We start from the raw sequence: 23,793 nt of genomic DNA, 5'->3' as shown, positions 1-23,793 counted from the left end.
AGAGATCGAGACCATCCTGGCCAACATGGTGAAACCCCGCCTTTACTAAAAATACAAAAATTAGCTGGGCGTGGTGGCACACACCTCTAGTCCCAGCTCCTCGGGAGTCTGAGGCAGGAGAATCGCTTGAACAGGAAGGTGGAGGTTTCAGTGAGCTGAGATCGCACCACTGCATTCCAACCTGGTGATAGAGCAAAACTGTCTCAAAAAAAAAAAAATATATATATATATGTGTGTGTGTTTGTGTGTGTATTTCCCTCGTTTCTTATTCAGAAAGTAATATACTATTTACAGTTTGCACTTTGCTATTTTCACTTAATTATTTTGGCGCTCATAGAGAACTTGCTCACTCTTCTTTTTTAATGGCTGTTTAGTATCCATTGTGCAGATGGTTTATTTAACCACTTCCCTTTATGTGAACACTTGGCTAACCAATGTGGCTTTTTAATATATGTTTTTAAAACTCCTTTAGGTGGATATGGACAAGAGCGGTGAAGTGCGACTTATAGAACTGGATGAATCTTTCAAAAGTGAACATACTGTTTTTGTAACACCACCTGAGATCCCCCACCTACCCAATGGTGAAGAACCCCCTTTACAGTACAGGTATTCAAGAGGCAGAATGTTTGAGATTGAAAGAGAGAAGCAATCCACCATCTGTGACGTAGCTTTCTAAGGACTGTGGTATTTTCAAAAATCCAAACTTTACAGATCCCTAATTTTTAGGTGGTAAGCAAGCTTATCCCACATCCATTATTAAGCTTTGAGGTATAAAAAGAAAACATATATAATTTTGCATAATATAGACTTGGGAAGCTCTCTAATGATGTCTGCATAAGTATCTGTCCTTGTAAATGTTGATTACATTCAGTTAGACTCCCCACCTCAAATGCAGCACTTTATTATAGAATTTTGATTTTTTTTTTCATTAAAACTGGTTTCCTCACTTTCAATCCTTTTTCATCTCATACATACACTGATTAATATAACCTTGGTTTACAAAAAGATTAAATCTAATTTAGAATCAATCTTTGTGGCCTTGATTTGTACAATTTTTTAAGTTACTAATTTTTGTCATGAGTTTTAAGTCATGGAAATTCAGAATTATTGGAATTGGTCATTGTTAATTTAGGAAATGTGGTTAGACACTGTGCTAAGTATATAGACTTGAATGATACATTGTCTGTGCCTTCAAGTCTAGTGAAGAAGAGAGAAAAGTCCTGAGCACAGTAAAATAAGGGCTATGATAGAGGTGAATGCATTATTTAGTTTCTAATATACATTTATTTTTACTTAAAATTGTAATTTCTTTTAGAGTTTAAAAGATTTCTTAATTCTCCAATAATACTTTCTTACTTTGTTTAAATATTCTAAAACCATTTCACATCTATCACCCTTTAAATCATAGTTTGTTATTTTCATTGAAAAAGGATTTTTCAAGACATCTTTGTTTATGACTTGGATTAAATTCTTCTTTTTACAGATGAAAAAGTGATGTGATAGATGTTTATGAATGTTGATTAATAAGAGGCCACTTGATTTCCACTCTTTTCATCCAGTGATGATATTGTTCATATCACTTTTTAAATGTCTTCTGTCGAAGATATTTAAAATATTTCTCTTAATTTCTCTCTTCCTCTCTTTTTCTTTCTAAACAAGTTCTCATTTTTTAATCTCTTTTGTACTTTATGCTTATTTGTTTTTTCATATGTGTCACTAATAGAGTTTTGTGTTTCTTCGGTTTGGTTTTAACTTTTTTAATTTAAATTTTACTTTTAGATTTAGTCCTTTAACGCTAAGAAAATTTGGCCAGGCACAGTGGCTCATGCCTGTAATCCCAGCACTTTGGGAGGCTGAGGTAGGCGGATCACTTGAGGTCAGGAGTTCAAGACCATCCTGGCCAACATGGTGAAAACCCTGTCTCTGCTAAAAATACAAAAATTAGCTAGGCGTGGTTGTAGGTGCCTGTAATCCAAGCTACTTGGGAGGCTGAGGCAGGAGAATTCCTTGAACCTGGGAGGTAGAGGTTGCAGTGAGCCAAGATCGTGCCACTGCACTCCAACCTGGGTGACAGAACGAGACTTTGTTTCCAAAAAAACCGCATTATTTCAGCCTGTGCCACATAGCAATACCTTATCTCTACAAATGATTTTTAAAAAATAGCTGGGCATGGTGGTGCACACCTGTGGTCCCAGCTACTCAGGAGGCTGAGGTGGGAGGATCACATGAGCCTGGGAGGTTGAGACTGCAGTGAGCCATGATTGAGCTACTGCACTCCAGCCTGGGCGACGGAACAGACAAATCAAAAAATAAAAAGAAAATTACTTATCTGGAAACATTTCTGTTTTTTTAGAATCTGTCATTTTTTTTCTTCAGACTACTCATATAATTTTGGTGTAATCATAACCATAATTGGGAAAACACCGTAAATGTCCTTAATGATCACAAAGTCTGCCTCATAAGAGATTACTCGTAAACTTACATTGTCTATGTAAAATAATGAGGCATTTGAAATAAGACACACAAAATGGTCTTATTATCTTATCATATACAATGAATTTTTTAAGGGACATGGTTTTCCTGGATTTCTTTGCTGTTTCCTACTCAACATTGAATCATTGCTAGTATTTTCTTATTCTATGGAATTCGACTATAGTAATGTATAAAAAATACTGTCTACCCTCATTTATTATAGTTAGATTTCTTCCTAATGGAAACTATTTATATGCCTTTAAGAAAATATTATATAGTATTCTTAAACAGGTTAAGTGTATTGCTCAGGAGGTAATTTTGGTTTCTTTCAGCATATCTTTTTCCTAACTGCTGCCTTTCACTTATTTACTTACTTATTAATGAAGTGTCACTATGTTGTTCAGGCTAGAGAGCAGTGGCTATTCACTGGCAGAACCATAGTACACTACAGCCTTGAATTCCTAGGCTCAGGCGTTCCTCCTGCCTTAAGTTTCCTGAGTAACTGGGATTATAGGCACGCACTAACTGCACCCAGCCTAGCTGCTAGCTTTTAAATGTCCAGAGCATCTTGATCTAGCACCCTTATTAGGTTTACCTCCTAATAGAGCACCTATTCTAACCTTTTCTTCCTCTTATTTAACCTTCTCAGTTTTCTTTCTCATAAATGATGCCTTGAACCTACTAGCTAACCTGACAAACCAATTCATGAGAATGTGAGAGCAAGGTCTGGTGTGCTAATGTGCTAAACCTAAGGTTGTTATTTGCATCTTTCTAAGAAGGAAAGTTCAACAGTAAATATGTTAATCCAAAGCAATGACATTAATGATTGCCCTTTTTGAAAGAGTCCTAGTTTGGTGGACCTTTTACCAACTGTCATATTATCTAATATGTTTGCTATGTATTAACAGGAGTACTAACTTTTAAAAGTTTGCTTAAGTTACCTTGGAGTTGGATGTCATGTTCATTTATGTTTTTCCCTTTTCCTCAAAAAATAACTTGAGTCTGGATTTGGCTATTACATTTCTAGTTATTATAGTAAGAAGAGCAACATTAGCATGAATATTTATTGAGTACATATCATAGCCTGACGAAGAAAGATAGTTAAATTCTAAGTGAAGAAGTTATTGGTTATAATTATATTAACCTGTAACCACTGTGATCATCTATGTGTGCTTGAGAACTGTTTTTCCTTTTTTTGTCTTTTCTAAAACAGCTATAATGGATTTCCAGTTCTTAGGAACAATTTATTTGAAAGACCTGAAGGATTTCTACAAGCAAAGAAGAACAAACTGCCTTCAAAATCAAGTAGTCCTAATAGCCCTTCGCCCATGTTCAGAAGAACAAAACAGGTACTTTATCGCATTCTTCATGTAATCAAATTTTAGAACAAGAAATAAATTGAATATTTATCCTCCTATAATATGCTTTATCACTTCTTATATAACTATTACTAGATTATTGTGTTCCCCAAAGCACTCTGAAGATACAGTAATCTGACTTCAAGAAATTAACTAGTTCTCTTGTCCTAGAAATTTATTTTATATGCTGTTTAATACAGGTGCAAACAGAAACTTGAAAACACTTTAATTACAGACATATTTTGTTATGGAAACATTATAAAAGCTTGTGACTTGTACTTGTTTAGCATTCAGTTAAATAAAGATGCCTAAGTGCATAAATTTATTAGTTAGATCTTTATATTTTTTTCCAGGAAATTAAATCAGCACATAAAATTGCAAAGAGGTACTCTTCCATCCCTCAGATGTGGTCTAGGTGTCTACTGCGCCACTGTTATGGACTGTGGTTTATTTGTCTCCCAGCTTATGTGAAAGTCTGTCATTCAAAAGTCAGGGCTCTGAAAACAGCATATGATGTGCTTAAAAAAATGCAGTCAAAGAAGATGGATCCACCTGATGAGGTAACAATTATTTTATTGTTATATATATTTTTTGAGACAGGGTCTCACTCTGTCACCCAGGCTGGAATGCAGTGATAGAGTCACAGCTCACTGCAGTCTTAACCTCTTGGGCTCAAGATGCAATCCTCCCATTTTAACCTCCCAGATAGCTGTGACTACAGTCATGTGCCACCACGCCTGGCTAATTTTTAAATTTTTTTGTAGAGACAGAGTCTCACTATGTGGTCTAGGTTGGTCAGAAACTCCTGGGCTCAAGAGATTCACCTGCCTTGCCCTCCCAAAATGTTGGGATTATAGGCATGAGCCTCTGTGCCCTGCCACAATTATTGTTTAAAATGCATTATTTTGTTCTAGATTTGTGTACATGGTGACATCTGTGTGTCTGTACAATTTTGAACTTGTATTTCAGGTATGCTACCGCATTCTTATGCAACTCTGTGGACAATATGATCAGCCGGTGCTTGCAGTTCGAGTGCTTTTTGAAATGCGGAAAGCTGGTATTGACCCCAATGCCATTACTTATGGTTATTATAATAAGGTAAATACCTTGGTTTAACAGATAAAGAGTATTACTTTTGTCATTATGCAGTGTTAAATTTAATGGCAGAAATAATTTATGCAGGAGGTTATTTGGCATTTATTTTCAAGTATATAAAATACATTTTGTCAGTCAAGGAAGACTTTAGTTCTCTTTTATGTTATACAGTCTACTTTGATTTTTTCTTTCTTTGAAACAGGGTCTCACTCTGTCACCCAGGCTAGAGTGCAGTGGTGCAATCATGGTTCACTGTAGCCTTGACCTCCCATGCTCAATTGATCTTCCCACCTGAGCCTCCTGAGTAGCTGGGAGTACAGGCATATGCCACCATGCCTGGCTAATTTTCATATTTTTTGTAGAGGCGAGGTTTCACCTTGTTGCCCAGGCTGGTCTTGAATTCCTGGGCTCAAGTGATCCACCTGCCTCAGCCTCCCAAAGTGCTGGGATTACAGGCATGAGCTACCACGCCTGGCCTGCTTTGATATTCTTTAGCTTTATTCTGAAACCAATATATGTTCACTTATAAAAATTATTTTACTAATTATTTTATTTTGTTGAATGAATAGGCTGTTTTGGAAAGTACCTGGCCTTCAAGAAGTCGTAGTGGCTATTTTCTCTGGACAAAAGTAAGAAATGTTATTTTAGGAGTAACACAGTTCAAAAGAGCTTTAAAGAAACATGCACACTTATCACAAACAACTCTCTCAGGTAAGGGATGTGTGTTTTACTTGTTCTTCAAAATTAATTGACTAGCTACAGTTTACATTTTTAGAAATTTTAAACAGTTTTACAATATTGAATGTTTTAGTTTTTAGTTATTAAGCAAATTATATCACTCTTCCCATTTAGAAACCACCGGATTTCACTTCTGTTTAAATGTTTCAACTTCTGACCACCTTCGTGTGTGTTGTTTTCGTGTTCATTAATAACTCTCAATAGGTTTCTTTGTTATAGTTGTATTTTGCTAAGTATGTGGCACTTTTCATGTTCAGTATTACATTGGTGGATTATTAGCTTGAGCAACAAATTAATGTGTATATTTGGTACCTCTTTGAGTAGTAAAATGCTGTCAAATTGTGTTCTTAAGCAGATGGCAGTGACCTGGATGCTGTTAGTCATGGCAGCATGGATAGTGGTCATGGGACACACACTGTGGAGCAGGCACCTTTTAATACGGGTTTAATCAAAGTGTATGCTACTGATGATAGATCTAGTACAGGTTTGTGTATGCTTATGTATACATTTATTATAGTACATTTTTAAAACTAGATTTGGTAGCCTGTGTTTTTTTACATTTTCATTTTCAGTGATATGTTTAACTGTCACTTTTTAATTTTATATATTAAGTATTTGATTTGATATTAGATTTAATAACTATATGGAATTTTATTATTTGAATAGAAATAAACATTTTAAGAGAGGTTATAAATCACTTTATTCTACTATTTAATACATGATAATCCAGTTAACTCTGCGTAGACATAGATCTCTTTACCCTATCATTTTCTTATAATAAATTCTTTGAAATTATGAAAATGATATTAGAATTTTTTAAAAAAGAAGCATAGCTCTGTATCTAAGTTAATAGTATTATACCAACATCAGTTTCCTGGTTTTGACAATGTACTATGATTATGTAAGGTATTATCACTGGGGGAAGCTAGGTGAATAGTATCAAGGAACTCTCTGTACTGTAATGTTTTTTTAACTTCTGAATCTTAAGTGATTTTAAAAGTTGTAATAAAAAATTTTAAATATATAAAAATATAGCATTCTAAGGCTGGGTGTGGTAGCTCACGCCTGTAATCCCAGCACCTTGGGAAGCCAAGGTGGGTGGTTCACTTGAGCCCAGGAGTTTGAGACTGTCTGGGCAACATAGCAAAACCCTGTCTCTACAAAAATACAAAAATTAGCTGGGCATGGTGTCCTGTGCCTGTGGTCCCAGCTACTAGGGAGACTGAGATAGGAGAATTGCTTGAACCCAGGAGGTTGAGGCTGCAGCGAGCCATGATCAAGCCACTGCACTCCAGCTTGGGTGACAGAGCAAGACCTTGTCTCAAAAAAAAAAAAAAAATTTTATATATATATAAAATAATATATGTATAATACTATATATGTATGTGTAATAGTATATGTATAATGTGTGTATAATACATATACACATAATATATGTATATGTATTTATGTGTATATAGAATTGTATATTTTATGTATATATTTATATATGTGTATATAGAATTGTATACTTCAGTGCTAGAATTATAGCACCAAAGATGGCATTAATTTCAGAGAAGTATAAGATTTGTATATCAGCTCTTCTTAATTATTATTACAATTGACATGCAAAAATAAATTATTTACATAATTCTGTTCTTTTTATTACATTTCAAAAATTACACATGACTTTTGACTACAGATAAGAGCAAGCTCTTAAAGGACAGAAACTTTAAAAATTGAAGCATTACTAATAAAATATGAAGGCCCATATCTCTGCAAATGTCAATATTATTTTGGTCTGTCTTGCTTTATACCTACTTTTAAGTTTAATAAATGTAAGCTAATTTTGTTGAAATGTAATATTCATAGTTATTCTTCCTTGATTGGTTTTATTCCTTGATTATGCAGTGTGATTTTAATCAGTTATAATAGTTATCCTTTGGCATTATCTCTTACAAACGAAGAAATCTTATCTTTTAACTGTGGCTTTTAAAAAGGCTATCTTAAAATAGTGCAAAACCTAATAAAAGCATGAATTTTATCGAGATAATTCTCAGATTTTTCTATTTATAGTTTCTTTAGAAATGGACCTGAAGTTTGATTAGAAAAAATAAAAACTCAAAATTATAACAAAAATATTAAACTAAATACCTAGTGATATATAATTTCTTTAGAGAGTGCTTTACAAGCTTGTAAACATTTTTCATATATAGTCTCATATAATAATAACAACCTTATGTTTTACAAATTTGGGAACTTCAAATCCAAACAAAAAGGTTACATTGTTACTTAAAATCACATGTCTCCTGAGATAAAGAACTAGGATTCAAAACCTTATCTTTTGAGACTAATCTGGTAAAAACAATTTTCTAAAAATGATGCAGAGTCTCTTTAGCAAAACAGTGTATTAGAAGTTTTTTTTATATTGATAGACCTTTTTCCTTTCTTTGAGACAGCATCTCACTCTGTTGCCCAGACTGGAGTGCAGGGGTGCGATCATAGTTTACTGCAGCCTTGAACTCCTGAGCTCAAGTGATCTTCCCACCTCAGCCTCCCAAGGAGCTGGGGTCTATAGGTGCATGCCACCATGCCTGGCTAAATTTTTTTTTTTTTTTTTTTTTTTTAGTAGAGATGAGGTCCCACTGTGTTGCCCAGGCTGGTTTCAAACTCCTGGGCTCAAGTGATCTGCCTGCTTCAGCCTTCCAAAGTGCTGGGATTATAGGCATGAATCACTGCACCCAGCCCCTTTTGCTTTTCTTAACAATATCTTTAACACTAGATTTTTATCTCATCCCCATATATTTGTACTCACATGCAGTTCAATGATTATTCAGCTAAAATTTTTTAAAAATTAATTTCCTATCAAATTTGAAGAAATCCAATTTTTTAGTAAAATCATTTAGACATTTAGCTCTAGTGACCTATGTGTGAATGTTCTGTTATAAATTCTTTGCAGATTTCTCCATTGCTTAGTTGAAACTCAAACTTTCAACTAGAAAGAATGTGTGGTTTGTCTGTGTCTTTTGGAGCTCATATAGTAGTGTGAATGTACATAGTTACTTTTGACTACAGTGTGGAACCAAGAGTAAATTATTTCAAGATCATCCCTTTCTTATATTAATAGAGATGATGGAAGGGGTAGCTAACAATGCTTTAAGGGTAGCTGACAAAATAATGCTTTAAATTGGAAGTTGTCCAGAAAAAATTTATGAGAAAATCGAAACACTAGTATGTTGCTCCTAATTCCAGTTGCACTCACTAAAGAAGTTTGTGATAGAGTTTTGTTTCTTTTTGTTTTTACCAGGTGGCCAGTCTGATCTTGGATATAATTCATTATCTAAAGATGAAGTTAGAAGAGGGGATACATCTACCGAAGACATTCAAGAAGAAAAAGATAAAAAAGGCAGTGATTGTAGTTCCTGTAGGTATTGTTTAAGTTGATATTGTATAAAATTGTGAACTTATATTCATAGAAAATGCAGGTGATTTTATAAAAGTTTTGGTTTTACTTTCCATTTTTCCATCATAACTCTTTCTTGTCTCCCATTATGTGCCCCCTCAGCCACCACATACTCTCATACAAATGCTTTATGTATGAAGTATATAGTCTCAGTGGCAAAACACTTCCCAAGTCAAATACCATTAGAATGAATGCTATGTGACTCCCAAAATACGTGTATTTAGTGGAAGTGTATATACATTTCTTGAAACAGTATTTCTTTTTTGAGATTTAACAATATTTGAAAGCTTGTGATCCTTTTGTAGTTCATGGGCATGATGATTGGGTAGTCAAGCATGTTTGTGAGATGTGCCACCCTTGAACCTTGTTACAACATCAGCACATTACCCATCTGACCTGAAGAAAGAAAAAAAAAGTTTGTTTAATGGATTGTGATTATATTTACCCCCTTCCCCACTCCACCAAAAGCACTCCTTTACAATAAATGAGGAAATATAAAGTTTATACATGGACCTCATGCATGATCAGTATTCAGTAGTTTGATCTACACTTCAAGGCCTCAAATAAGTGAAATCACTTATTTGTGGTTGACAAACATATATAGAGGTGTTCCGTATTTTCTTATCACCTGTTTTCGAGTAAAAATATGTAGAACTGAAAACTTCTCTTGATACCTCCTACAGTGTATGTAGATTTCATTTTATTAATATTTTTGTTTTCATCTTTCCAGTGTCAGAGAGTGAGAGTGCAAAAGGAAGTGCTGATTGCCTTCCTAAGCTCAGTTATCAGAATTCTTCCAGTATCGTTCGCCTCACTGGTACAAGTAACAACAGTGCTGATAAAATATCAGGAGAAAGCATGGGTAAGTTGAATAGTACACTTGTGTTATGTGCAGAATAAATTGTATCTGTATGACTAGTGAATAATTATTTTTTTAATAGTCTTAATTCTCCAAGGTGATTTTAAAAAATATTTTGTGCAGCCTCTCATGGTATAGCTTAGTAACTTGAGTTCTATATTTTATAACATGCTGTGTTCAAGCTTGTATTATACAAGGCATAGGGGCAAACCTCCAGCTTGTATACTCTTTTGAGTTTAGACTCTTGGTACTTTTTGGAAGGGGAAAGTGAGATCAGTAGAGGTGATGAGTCTGAGGGTACCATACAGCTAGTTAAGTTTCAGATGAAGCATATGGTTTATTAGTTTTCATATTATTCCTGTTTTTCCAGAGGCAAAAGGATAGTCCTTCAGATAGTTTAAGTAACAATACCCAATAATTTTTCTTTTCAAAGTCATCTTATATATTATTTTATATTTATTAATATAGAAATGCTTGTATCAAAGGGGATATTAGCACCATTTTAAAGATGAGAAAACTAAAGCATACTTCAGTGATTGGCAGGTCACATAAATTATCAGTAGTTAATAGAACAGTCAGATTAGAAGTAGAATAATATTTGGCCTCAAAGTTTTTTTACCAGACCATTTTCAGGGGATTAAATAGACATAAGTAAGATTCAGAGTTTTTAGTGTTAGTAGTGTGATTACCTAATAAATTTTTTTTGTGTTACCTTACTTTTGCATGATGTTGTAATATAAAAAATATTGAAGAACATGTACTGTCTAGACTGAAATATCTCTGTTTTTAAATGGCCTTGCTGCAATGGTGTTTGGTTTTTTTTGCAACACAGTTAAATATGCCTCTAGCTCAGGGAAAGGCAAACTAAGGCCCGAGGATCAAATTTGCCCTGAAGCCTATTATTATACTAGCCTGCAAGCTAACCAAGCCACGATGGTTTTTATAGTTTTAAATTGTCAGAAAATAAGACTAATATTTAGTACACATGAAAATTTTATGAAATTCAGACATCAGTTTTCATAAATAAAGTTGTGGGAACACAGGCATGCTCATTCATTTACGTATTATCTGTGGCTGTTTTTGCATTGCAACAGCAGAGTTCAGTAGTTGTGACCGACACCACGTGGCCTGCGAAGACTACAATATTCACTCTTTAGCCCTTTATAGAAAAAGTTTGTGGAACCCTACTCTATCTATCAGACAAACAAAACAAAGTTAGATCACCTATAACTCTTATTTTGCATTTCTTTGTTAGATAATTGTTATAACATAAACATTAAAAATTTTTCATCAGTGTCATAGAGTTGTTTCACAACCATTTAGTCCTTTGTAACTAATTTTCTAATTATAACTCTTAACTTGCGTTTGATCTTTATTTTATTGTTCTTTCATTGCTCTCTGTTTATGCTTGCCCTCCTCTTAGGATCTGTGTTTAATTTTTTTATTTAAATATGATTGTAAACCATCCTTTGATCTTCACATTTTGTCAGAATAATAAGCATCTGGCTAATCATCTGGCTTTCAGTTACCCTATATGCTGAACAAGTGAATTTTATAAAAGTCTAGAGTAGATTTCTTTGGTGTGAAGTAAAGTTATTAGTTTATCCTTGATGCTTTTGGCTTGAAAACTCTCATCTGTTAAGTACTGTGGGTTTATTACTGCTTCCAAAGACCATACGTGGGATATATAGGAATACTTATTATATACTTGTACATACTAGGATTTAAAGCATTTTTCGGGTTTATTTATGTTTTGCAGTACAATATATGAATATTTTATTTATATATAATATAAATATATATTATAAATATATATATTTATTAATATGTTTTAATATATAAATTAATATATTTATATATTTAATAATATATATAAATAAAATATATATTTTATTTGTGTTTGCGTGTGTGTGTGTGTGTGTGTATATATATATACATATACAGGAGTAGAATTAACAAAGATATGTTTTAATGTTTGATTGGATTAAATCATTAATCTTGATTTTTTTTTTTTTTTTTTTTTTTTTTGAGACGGAGTCTCACTCTGTTGCCCAGGTTAGAGTGCAGTGGCACGATCTTGGCTCACTGCAACCTCTGCCTCCCGGGTTCAAGCGATTCTCATGTCTCAGCCTCCCTAGTAGATGGGATTACAGGTGTGCACCACTGTGCCTGGCTAATTTTTGTATTTTTAGTAGAGACGAGGTTTCACCATGTTGGCCAAGCTGGTCTCAAATTCCCAACCTCAGGCAGTCCACGTGCCTCGGCCTCCCAAAGTGTTGGGATTACAGGCGTGAGCTTCTGCTCCTGCCCTCATGATCATCTTGAGAATTTAATGTTTTGATATAAATACATATTGAATTACTGAGTGTTCAACCTCAGAGAAGTTTAATTCTGAGATGTTTCTCAAGCCTAATTCTGGTTTTAGTGTGCCTTTACTTTTGATCCTTAACTACCCATAATATAATACATTAATATTATAATATAATGTATTATATTCCAGGTTGGTTTGTTGGCTGCAGTTACTGCCTAATAGACAGTATTCATTCAGTAAATATTCTTTTAGATTCTACTATATTTCAGGTGCTACTGGGGGTATATTATAATAAGAAACAAAAAATAAACATGGATCCTGCCTTCATGGAGAAAGCAGGTAGAAGGGATGGGAAGACATTGATCAAGTAAATGCAAAAGTATTCTTAGATTAAATACAATGAAAAAGGACAGTAGGTTGCTATGAGAACATATAATAGATATGTCTTGGGTTTGGGGTTGTTAGTCAGGGAAGACTTCTTTCAGCATATCATTTTTAAACTTAAATTTCAAATATGAGTAGAAAATAAATGAGGGTAGAGATCAGAAAGGAGGAATTGAGAGGGTGCATTCCAAGCAGAAGGAAGCATGTATAAAAAGGCTGTTTAGTAGAAAGGAATCCCACAGCATGTTCAAAGATCTGAGAAAAGGCTAGTATATCAGCTAGGCATACTTTCAGCTTTAAGTCTCAGAATATGTGATTAACAGTGCTTAAAGAAGTTGCTGTTTATTTTTCTCAAATAGGAAATTCGGAGGTAACCACTTGCTCTAAATGTTGGCTTAGGGGTTTTGCCATCAGTTCTTTTGACCTAACCATGATTATAGTATAGCCACTGGTAACTCCACACATCACCTATCCAATCAAGGCAAAAAGAATGGGAAGAGAAACACCAGCCGTATCTATTTCTTTTGTCAGGAAAGAAGTTTTTTCCAAAAACCCTCAAAAACTATACCTTAATATAACTGGCTGGAATTATGTTATAGAGCTACCTAGCCCAAGGAAGTTAAATAGTTTGCAGTCTTTGTGTTAGAGGCATGCAGCATCCAGCCTAGCATGTGTAATTTAGCGTGTGTGTAAACTTAGGATCAGGCAAACTTTTTTGTAAAAAGCCGAATAGTAAATATTTCAGGCCTTGCAGGGCACATAGAATCTCTGTTACCTAGTCTTCTGGGTGCATGATTTTTACAACCCTTTGCAAATGTAGAAACCATTTGAGACTGTACAAAAACAGGCCTCAGGCTAGATTTGGCTCATGGGTATAGTTTGCAAACCTCTGGTAAAGTCTGATAACCAACTTGGTCTTCAGGTCGTAGCATATCACTGACTTTGCAAAGGAACCCTTGCAAATGCAATTCCAGAGTATTATCTTTGGTTACAAGATTCCTCCAGGTCTTTAGTAATATTTAACCTGTGAAGCAGAAAATTTCCCAGAATATCAGAAGAAAGTGTGTTCTTGATTTCCTATGTCCTCAATCATAAGCTGATGAAAAAAACAATAAACTTTGCCTCTGTGATATGTCATTTTTCTTGTTAATGGTATATGCTTATTAAGTAATATTAGATGTAGGCTTTTATGACCTCTAGTATCCACTCTTTTCTCTTGCCCTGCCATTTGCATACATCACATGACAAGAAAAGGCACATTTTCAATACCTGCCTGACTATAGAGAGCTAATTCTGTGGATAAAGCACATAAGAAGAATAGTCGATGATACTATACCTAGACTAATGCTTTAGAGGACTCCCACATATAGTAAGAACAATTAAAGCGATCAGAGATCTAGATTTCTGCTTAAAATTTAGTATTTTCATCTAAGTAATTTGGTAGAAAGCAGTGAACAGTATTTCTAAATGTGAAGTGGCCATTAACATTTGACTGGTATAAATGTGCAAGCAATATGTTAAGCAAGGGTAAAATTATTTAGCCACATTAATTTAGCTAAAATTATTCAGGATTTGGAGTTTTGAAAAATAGCCTTTATGGATAAAGTTAACATCTATTTTGTTTTGTGTTTTGGATGTTTTTTCTTTTTTCATTTTAATAAGCAGAAGATTCACAATTTTGGCTGGGCATGGTGGCTCACGCCTATAATCCTAGCACTTTGGGAAGCCAAAACAGAAGTATTTGTTGAGCCCAAGAGTTCCAGACCAACTTGGGCAACATAGTGAGACCCTGTGTCTACCAAATTAAAAAAAAAAAGGAAGACTCAGAATCTCAAGGTCATCTAGTACAGCCACAATTGTAAAACCATTGTAATTTATTTAGTGGAATTAGTAAGTATAAATCTTAATTGATGACATCTTTAAAAAGCGATACATCCTAATGTCTAGGAGCATACCCTTTATAATTGGACAAATCTGAATTTGAATCTCAGTTCTGTCTCTTAAGGACTGAGTTACTCTGAGCTAGATAATTAATCTCTCTGAGTGTTCCTTTTTTCTCAACCCATAAGGATGTTGGAATGTTTACAGTAGGAAATACAAGTAAAGTGTCTAGTATAGTATCTGTCAAATAGCAGACACTCAGTGAGTACTTGCTATTATCGTTTTCATCACTAGAATTTTAAATATTTAAAATGACTTCTATTTGCTATTATATTTTCATGGCTAAAAGCACTTTACTTGTTTTTCAGAAAGCACACCTGAGCTGCTCTTAATATCATCTCTTGAGGATACAAACGGAACAAGAAACATTCAAAGTAGATGCTTCAGGAAAAGACATAAAAGTGACAATGAAACTAATATGCAGCAGCAAGTGGTCTGGGGAAATAGAAACCGTAATCTTAGTGGAGGGGTACTGATGGGATTTATGCTCAATAGAATTAACCAGGAAGCCACCCCTGGAGATATAGTTGAAAAATTGGGAGCTGATGCAAAAATTCTTTCAAATGTTATCTCAAAAAGCACAAGACCAAATACTCTTGATATTGGGAAGCCACCTTTAAGATCAAAAAGAGACAGTCTAGAAAAGGAATCTAGTGATGATGATACACCTTTTGATGGTTCTAACTATTTGGGAGATAAAGTGGAATCTCCTGTTATTTTTGACTTAGAAGACTTAGACAGTGAAACAGATGGATCAAAAGCAGGATGTATTGCTACGCAAAATCCCAAGAGTATTCAACGTATGAACAGCAGCTTTTCAGTAAAACCTTTTGAAAAAACTGACGTTGCAACAGGATTCGATCCCCTCTCTCTTTTGGTTGCTGAGACTGAACAGCAGCAAAAAGAAGAAGAGGAGGAGGATGAAGATGATAGCAAAAGCATTTCAACACCATCTGCTAGGCGTGATTTAGCTGAAGAAATTGTGATGTATATGAATAATATGAGCAGCCCTTTGACAAGTCGTACACCAAGCATTGATTTACAACGGGCATGTGATGATAAATTAAATAAGAAAAGTCCACCATTGGTCAAGGCATGCAGAAGATCTAGTCTGCCTCCTAATTCTCCTAGGCCAGTGAGACTTACCAAATCTAAAAGTTACACAAAAAGTGAGGAGAAGCCAAGGGAGAGACTTTGGTCTTCTCCAGCCTTCTCACCTACTTGCCCATTTAGGGAAGAATCTCAGGATACATTAACCCACTCATCACCTTCATTTAACTTAGATACACTACTAGTACCTAAACTAGATGTTCTAAGAAACAGTATGTTCACTGCTGGAAAAGGAGTTGCAGAGAAAGCAAGCAAATGGTATTCAAGATTCACCATGTACACCACATCATCTAAGGTAAGTTTGGTTAGTATTTGCTACTTTTACTGTCGCACATACACACCCATCACCACCAAAAGCCTCTTACTTGTTTTAACTATTCTTCCTAAACATAGCTTTATAAAAAGGACTCATGGGGTGTGTAAGTTTTGTTAAGTATCAGAATTGGAACTGAAATAATAACTTCAAAGAAAAGAAAATTTACTAAGGTTATATTTGTAATTCAGTTTTGAAAGACAGTGATTTGTAGCTGGAGTAAGAATTAGTGTTACATGAAAGTACTTACTGAATTTCAATATTTCCTTCAAGATGCAGATTTTTTTTCCAGATAGTGTGTCCAATATGCCCTCAAAAATTACCAGTCAGGTATGTGGTTTGCCCTTCTGGTTAGGATGGAGTAACTTACAGTAGACTTACATACCTTCCCCTAAGAGCAAAAAGCTAGATGAAATAGAGAAAGTATCTGTTTAAAGTCATCAGAGAACTGCTGAAGTAACTAGAAAGCAGAGAGGCAGGATTCTAGAGAGGTGAGCTGAAGTTCTAGAGCTGCTTTCTCCCTGAGGGGATTTGCTAATTATGGGCATGAAGCACTAGGTTGTAAATCTAGGCTTTCCGTTATCAGAACTTTTGGGACCTTGTGGGTTAGAGAGACAAAATTGAAGACTTTAAGGGCCTCAAATACACCGAAGATTTTCTTCCTTCAAGACATTTTCCACATACTTGATACGGCATGAGAAGAGTAAGTAGAACGTCTGTGAGAAATCAAGTTCTCAGCAGTTTCATGGTCCTGGAATCATAATAGCTAGAGTTCAGGAGCTGCCAGAGGGAGGAGGGCCTCAACTGGAATACTTACAGAGGTATGCCTTAGGAACATTGACAAACCAGAGGTAGACTAAGCCTGACCGAAATTGCAACGTAGACTTGACTCGGGTCATTTGTGATTTGGTTAAAATAATAGCTTTTACTCTTATCAACAGAGAAAAGATTGTGCCTTTTCTGGAGGAATAAAACATCATCTAGAATCGTTACAGTTTTTAATGTACAATGTCTGTCACTCAATTAAAAATAGCTGTGCCAGGAGACAGGAACATAGCTGAAAAATGAAGAAAGCAGATAATGGAAAGAGACCCTCAAGTGATCCAGATGTTTGAATTAACAAGGGACTTTGAAATAATTATAATATGTTCAAGAATATAAAGGAAATTGTATAAAAAAATAACTGTAAAGATGGAAGATTTCACTAGATAATCGGAATGTATTTAAAATAATCAAGCATAAATTTTAGAACTGAAAACGAAATAAAAAGCAAAAATCTTGAAAAAGATGCATTGTCTGCAAAGGAGCAGTGATCTTCTGAAGAGAAACTGTGATGTCAGAAGACACTGGAAAGATGTCTTTAAAGTGCTGAAAGAAAATAACTGTCAACCTATTTTTCTATACTCAACAAAAATATTCTTTAGGAATTGGGGTGAAAATACTGGTTCCACTGTGGTAACATAAGGCCACCACAGCCCATCCTTCCCACTGATTATAACTTAAAAACCAGACAAAATATAAAAAACAACTAAGGATTCTGAAAAATAAATAAAAGCAGGGAGTTTCTGGGGAGAGACCAACACAGAAATGAGTTTATCATTTTCTTTCCTCATGCATCTTTGCCCCAAGGGCAGTCACATCATGGCATGGCACCTCTGGCAGCTAAAACTTCAAGAGAAACCCCATATTTCCTGAACAGAGAAGCCTGAGAAAGAGGCCTCTTTGTGCAGAAAGTTTGAGGGGAATCCCATACAGGTTCCACCCTACCCTGGACCTGCACAGTCATGGGACAGGTGCAAACTGGAATAGAAAAGGCTTAAGTAACTGAACCAAAAGTTCACAGCCTACAAAAAGTAAAACATGAATTACAGTCTGAATATATAACTCAATTGTTTGCCTGCTGAGACAAGAGCATCAACAATCTCTGAAGTATTATAACTGTACCCAGGATACATAACATAATATTCAGTGTCCAAGATAAAATCCAAAATTACTTGGTATAAAGGACCAGGAAAATGTGACCAATTCTCAAGGAAAAGACAACTCCAAGATGACTCAGATGTTGGAACTATCAGGGAAAAACTTTAAAGCAGCTCCCATAACTGGTTCCTTTAGGTAAAGGAAAACACATTTGAAATAAAATAAATTCTAGCAAGAAATATAATTTATTAAAACAAATTTTATAACTGCAATATATAATATCCAATATAAACTGATTGAATGGGTTAAATAACAGAATGGAGATGACAATGAAAAGTCAGTGACCTTGAAGATAGAGTAATAGAAATTAATCAGAAGAAGAGAGAAAAGATTTTTATAAAAATAAACATAGACTCAGGGACTTGTGTGACAATATGAAAAGGAACAAATGAAATATGGATAACTGGAGTTCCAGAAGAATTGAAGAGAGAGATTTTGTTAGAAAAGATATTTGAAGATTTGAAAACATAATGGCTGAAACCTCCAAAATTGGTGAAAGATACAGATTTATAGATACAAGAGACTCAGCAAATTAGACAGAGTAAACTCAAAACTACACCTGCACACATCAAAAGTAAACTGCCAAAAAGCAGATATTCACCTGCTAACAAGAAAATGGCTGCTAAAGAAATTTAAAATACACTGAAAGCTATTAACAAAAAATTATACATTACCTACAGAGCCATAAAGATTTGAATGTACCCATGCACTTTTCATCATAATCCTTGGAGGGAAGAATTTAGTGGAACTGTACCTTTAACACATTGAAAGAAAGACCTGTCAACTCAGAATTCTATATCCAGTAAAAATATTCTTCAGGGGTGAAGGTGAAATAAAGACATTTTCAGATAAAAGAATTCATGAGCAATGGGATTGCTCTATGAGATATGCTGAACGAAGTTATTTAAACTGAAGAAAAATGATACCAAAGAGAAACCTGGATCTTCAGGAATAAAAGAAATGCAAAATAAATGGTAAATAGCTGGTTATTAGAAAAGATTACTTTTTTTCCTCCAAAACTTAAAGAAAAACCTATAATTGTCCAAAACAAAAATAGTAACATTATCTCATGGAATTTTCAATATGTGTAGATGTTTGACAGTAGTAAACATCAGTAATAAAGGAACTTACCCCACAGACCTTCATTATAGTTATATTATTAAATATGAAATGATATAAAACTAACTCCAAGTAGACTTTAAATGATTAGATATGTATATTGTAATCCCTGGAGCACTGAGTTAAAAAAATACAGTGAGGTGTAGCCAAAAAGCCAATAAAAATATTCAAATAGTCTTACAGAGAACAGGAAATCTTAAAGAGGCCAAGAAAGGGGGAACAGAGAAATAGACTAGAGGTAACCATATCAGTAATTAAATGATAACAATCTAAACACCTCAATTAAAAGGCAGATGTTAGGCTAGTCATGGTGGCTCATGTTGGTAATCCCAGCTCTCCGGAAGGCCAAGCCAGGAGAATTGCTTAAGGTCAGGAATTTGAGACCAGCCTGAGCAGCGTAGCAAGACCCTGTCTGTACTATATATATATATATATATATATTTTTTTTTTTTTTTTAAACTAACTGGCCATGGTGGCACATACCTGTAGTCCTAGCTACTCAGGAGGCTGAGGCAGGAGGGTTGCTTGAACCCAGAAGTTCAAGGCTGTAGTGAGCTATGATTGTGCCACTGCACTCCAACCTGGGCAACAGACTGATTTCAAAATGATGAGGAGTTGGATGTTATGGTGTGTACCTGTAGTTCCAGCTACTCAGGAGGTTGAGGTGGAAGGTCTGGATTGCTTGGGTCTAGGAGTTCTAGGCCAACCAGGGCAGCATAGCAAGACTCTGTCTCTCAAAAATATTGATTATAAGAAACAGTTCATCAGGAAGACACAATAATTATCCATGTATATTCACTAAATCACAGAGCCTCAAAACAATGACACAATAATTGGTAGAATTAAGGGGAGTTCTAAATCTTAGTAGGACATTTAAAAACTCTCAATTGATAGAAGAACAAAAATTGGTCAAGACAAATCTCAACAACACCATCAGCTACCTTTATATAATTGACATTTATAGAATATACACTCAACAACTACAGAACACACATTCTTTTCAAGTGTTTACAGTACAGTCATCAAGATAAACTATGTTTGGCTTTTAAAAAACCTCAGTCAATTGAAAAGGATCCAAATCAAAGTGCATTGTAGAGTTACAGAACATTACCGAGGGATTTTAAAGGAGATTTAAATAAATGGAAAGACATTCCTTGTTCATGGAATTGAAGACTCGGTATTGTTTAACTGCAACCCTCCCTACATTGGCGTCTAAATATGTATCAAAATTGCCCCTATCAAGATTCCAGCAGGATTTTGTAGAATTCGACAAGTTGATCCTAAAATTAATATAGAAAATAGAAGGACCCAGAATAGCCAAAACAATTTGGAAAAAGAAAAAGTTGGGGGACTCACAATTCCCTGTTTCAAAATTTACTACAAAGCTACAGTTACCAAGACAGTGTGCTGCTAGGATAAACAGATGAATAGATGAGAGAATAAAATTTAGACTCCAGAAATAAACTCTTATGTTTATGGTCATTTAAATTTCAATAAAGATGCCAAGGCAATTCAATGGGGAAATGATAGTTTTTGTCAAAAAATGGTGCTGAGATAATTGGATATCTGCATGCAAATACAGTCAGCCTTCTGTATCTGCAAGTTCTGCCTCCATGGATTAAACCAACCACAGATTGAAAATATTAAAAATAAATACAAATAATATAGTATAATTATTTACATAGCGTTTACATTGTATTAGGTATTATAAGTAATCTAGAGATGATTTAACGTTTACAGGAGGATGTGCATAAGTTATATGCAAATACCAACCCCCTGTGGATACTGAGGGATGACTGTAGGTGAATGTAGACACTCAACTTATATTCAGCCATTAACACAAAATGGATAAGATGTCTAAATGTAAGAGCTAGCACACTATAAAAATTGTGGGCCAGCAGTGGCTCACGCTTGTAATCCCAGCACTTTGGGAGGCCGAGGCGGGCGAATCACGAGGTCAGGAAATCGAGACCATCCTGGCTAACACAGTGAAACCCCATCTCTACTAAAAATACAAAAAATTAGCCGGGCGTGGTGGCAGGCGCCTGTAGTCCCAGCTATTTGGGAGAGTGAGGCAGGAGAATGGCGTGAACCCAGGAGGCAGAGATTGCAGTGAGCCGAGATTGCACCATTGCACTCCAGCCTGGGCGACAGAGTGAGACTCGTCTCAAAAAAAAAAAAAAAAAAAAAAAATTGTGGGCCAGGCGTGGTGGCTCATGCCTGTAATCTCAGAACTTTGGGAGGCTGAGGTGGGCAGATCGCCTGAGGTCAGGAGTTTGAGACCAGCGTGGCTAACATGGTGAAACCCCTGTTTCTACTAAAAATACAAAAAATTAGCCAGGCATGGTGGTACGTTCCTATAATCCCAGCTACTCAGGAGGCTGAGGTAGGACAATCGCTTGAACCCAGGAGGTGGAGGTTGTGGTAAGGTGGGATCGCACCATTGCACGCCAGCTTGGGCAACAAGAGCAAAACTGTCTCAAAAAAAAAAAAGAAAATACAGGAAGAAAATCTTTTAAGACCTTGAATTAAGCCAAGAATTCTTAGGTATGATACCAGAAACAGTCTATAATAGGAAAAATTGATAGGTTAGGCATTACCAAAATTCAAGACTTGTGCTCCAAAAATGAAAATGTAAGAAAATGAAAAGCCACAGACTGGGGAAAAGATACGCAAATTCTGTATTTAGTAAATGACTTGAATCCATAATACACAAACAACTCTCACAGCTCAATAATAAGATAAACAACCCAAGTAAAAAGTAGTTCTAAATAGATATTTCACCAAAGAAGAGATACGAATGGCTGAAAATCACATGAAACATGCTCAACATAATTAGTTATTAGGCATTAATTGTATTCGAAGCCACAGTGAAATCCCATTTCACACTCACTAGAAGAATGGCTGTAATCCAAAAGATGACAAGTGGAGGGGATGTGAAGAAATGGGAACCCTCATACTTCTTTGGTGGGAATGTTAAATGGTACAGCCCCTTTGGAAAACAATCTGGCAGCTTCTTTAAAAGCTAAGCATTAATTTAACATATGACCCAGCAGTTTCACTCTAAATAATCTACCCAAGAGAAATGAAAATGTAGTCTACACACAGATTTTATGTGAATATTCATAACATTGCTCATAAAAGCCAAAAAATGGAAACAACCCAAATTTCCATCAACTGGAAAATAGGTAAAATGTGTTATACAGTGGAATATAATTGAGCAATACAAAAGAATGAAATACTGATAATATGCCTTAAAAAATTGATGAACTAGCCAGGCCCGGTGGCTCACGCCTGTAATCCCAGCACTTTGGGAGACCGAGGCGGGCAGATCATGAGGTCGGGAGATTGAGACCCCGGTGAAACCCCATCTCTACTAAACATACAAAAAATTAGCCGGGCGTGGTGGCAGGCACCTGTAGTCCCAGCTACTCGGGAGGCTGAGGCAGGAGAATGGCGTGTACCTGGGAGGCAGAGCTTGCAGTGAGCCGAGATCGCGCCGCTGCACTCCAGCCTGGGCGACAGAGCGAGACTCCATCTCAAAAAGAAAAAAAAAAAATTGATGAACCTCAAATTCATCAAATTTGAGGTGATGAATTAAGCCAGATTTTAAAAGACCAAATATTGTATGAATCCATTGATATGAAATGTCCAGAAGAGGTAAATCTTGCCTGGTGTTAGGAAGGCAATGGAGATAAACTGTAAATGGGTATGAGATATCTTACTGGGGTGGTAAAAATTTTCTAAAATTAGAAACGTTCTAAAACTTGGTAAATTTACTACAAAGATTATTGAATTGTAGACTTAATATGAGTGAATGTTATGACATGAAAATTAAGCCCCAATAAGGTTTCTTTTTAAATCAAGCATATTTTCTGACCACAATAGAATTCATTACAAATCACTAAGAATAAGTAAGAGATCAAGAAAAACCTGAACACACTTCCAAATAGTTTGAATCAAAGATAAAATCATAAAGGAAATTAGAATAATGTTTGAGTGGAATGAACAAAAATATATCAAAATTTGTCAGATACAACTAAGAGGTGCTTAGAGTTTAACTTATAGCTTTAAATGCTGTAGTTAGAAGTGATTTAAAATTAATGATTTATGGTTCTACCTTAAGAAACTAGAAAAAAAGAACAAAGTAAGCTCAAAGTAAGTAGGAAGAAGGAAGTAATAAAGATGGAGCAGAAATCAGTAAAACTGAAAAGATGGAAAGAGTAAGAATATCAATAAAACCAAAAGCTGATTCTTTAAAAACAACAACAAAATTGACACACTGCTGGCTAGACTGATCTAGAAAAAGAGAACACAATCACTAATGTCAGAAAGATCCCACCTAAAGATGAAAATAAATAATATTTTTTAAAGCCTAGGATAGGCATGTCTCATTTATTGTGCTTGCTTTACTGCACTACACAGATTTCATGCTTTTTACAAATTGAAGGTTCGTGGCAACCCTGTGTTGAGCAAGTCAATTGGTATCATTTTCCAATAGCATGTGGTTACTTCATGTCTCTGTGTCACATTTCGATAATTCTTGCAGTATTTCAAACTTTTTCATTATTATATCTGTTATGGTGACTTGTGATCAATGATCCTTGATGTTGTTATTGTAATAGTTTTGAGACACCATGAACTGTTCCCGTATAAGATGGTAAACTTAAT

General features: G+C 35.1%; 1 protein-coding gene and 1 non-coding gene across 9 annotated transcripts in view; both read left to right on the top strand.

Annotated features, from left to right (window-relative positions):
• Positions 1-23,793, top strand: part of DENND4A (DENN domain containing 4A) — a 131,875-nt gene that overhangs the window by 83,751 nt on the left and 24,331 nt on the right. For 2 of the 8 annotated variants that reach the window (XM_005559835.4, XM_065548068.2), the window contains 9 exons: positions 473-606; positions 3,686-3,821; positions 4,184-4,390; positions 4,800-4,928; positions 5,495-5,636; positions 6,019-6,147; positions 8,950-9,066; positions 9,836-9,967; positions 14,909-16,005. In XM_005559835.4, coding sequence (XP_005559892.3) covers positions 473-606; positions 3,686-3,821; positions 4,184-4,390; positions 4,800-4,928; positions 5,495-5,636; positions 6,019-6,147; positions 8,950-9,066; positions 9,836-9,967; positions 14,909-16,005 — 2,223 coding nt within the window. Of the gene's footprint in view, positions 1-472; positions 730-3,685; positions 3,822-4,183; positions 4,391-4,799; positions 4,929-5,494; positions 5,637-6,015; positions 6,148-8,949; positions 9,067-9,835; positions 9,968-14,908; positions 16,006-23,793 lie in introns of all 8 variants that reach the window. The other 6 variants (XM_073996076.1, XM_065548069.2, XM_015452965.4 and 3 more) reach the window with 5 other exon arrangements.
• Positions 9,399-9,502, top strand: LOC123575021 (small nucleolar RNA U13). Its single transcript, XR_006700191.1, has one exon. It is a non-coding gene; the product is annotated as a small nucleolar RNA U13 (small nucleolar RNA).

The sequence above is a fragment of the Macaca fascicularis genome, chromosome 7 (genome assembly GCF_037993035.2).
Source record: "Macaca fascicularis isolate 582-1 chromosome 7, T2T-MFA8v1.1".
Lineage (NCBI taxonomy): Eukaryota > Metazoa > Chordata > Mammalia > Primates > Cercopithecidae > Macaca > Macaca fascicularis.
The sequence above is the reverse complement of the archived record's forward strand: the minus strand, read 5'-3'. Positions and strand labels throughout refer to the sequence as shown.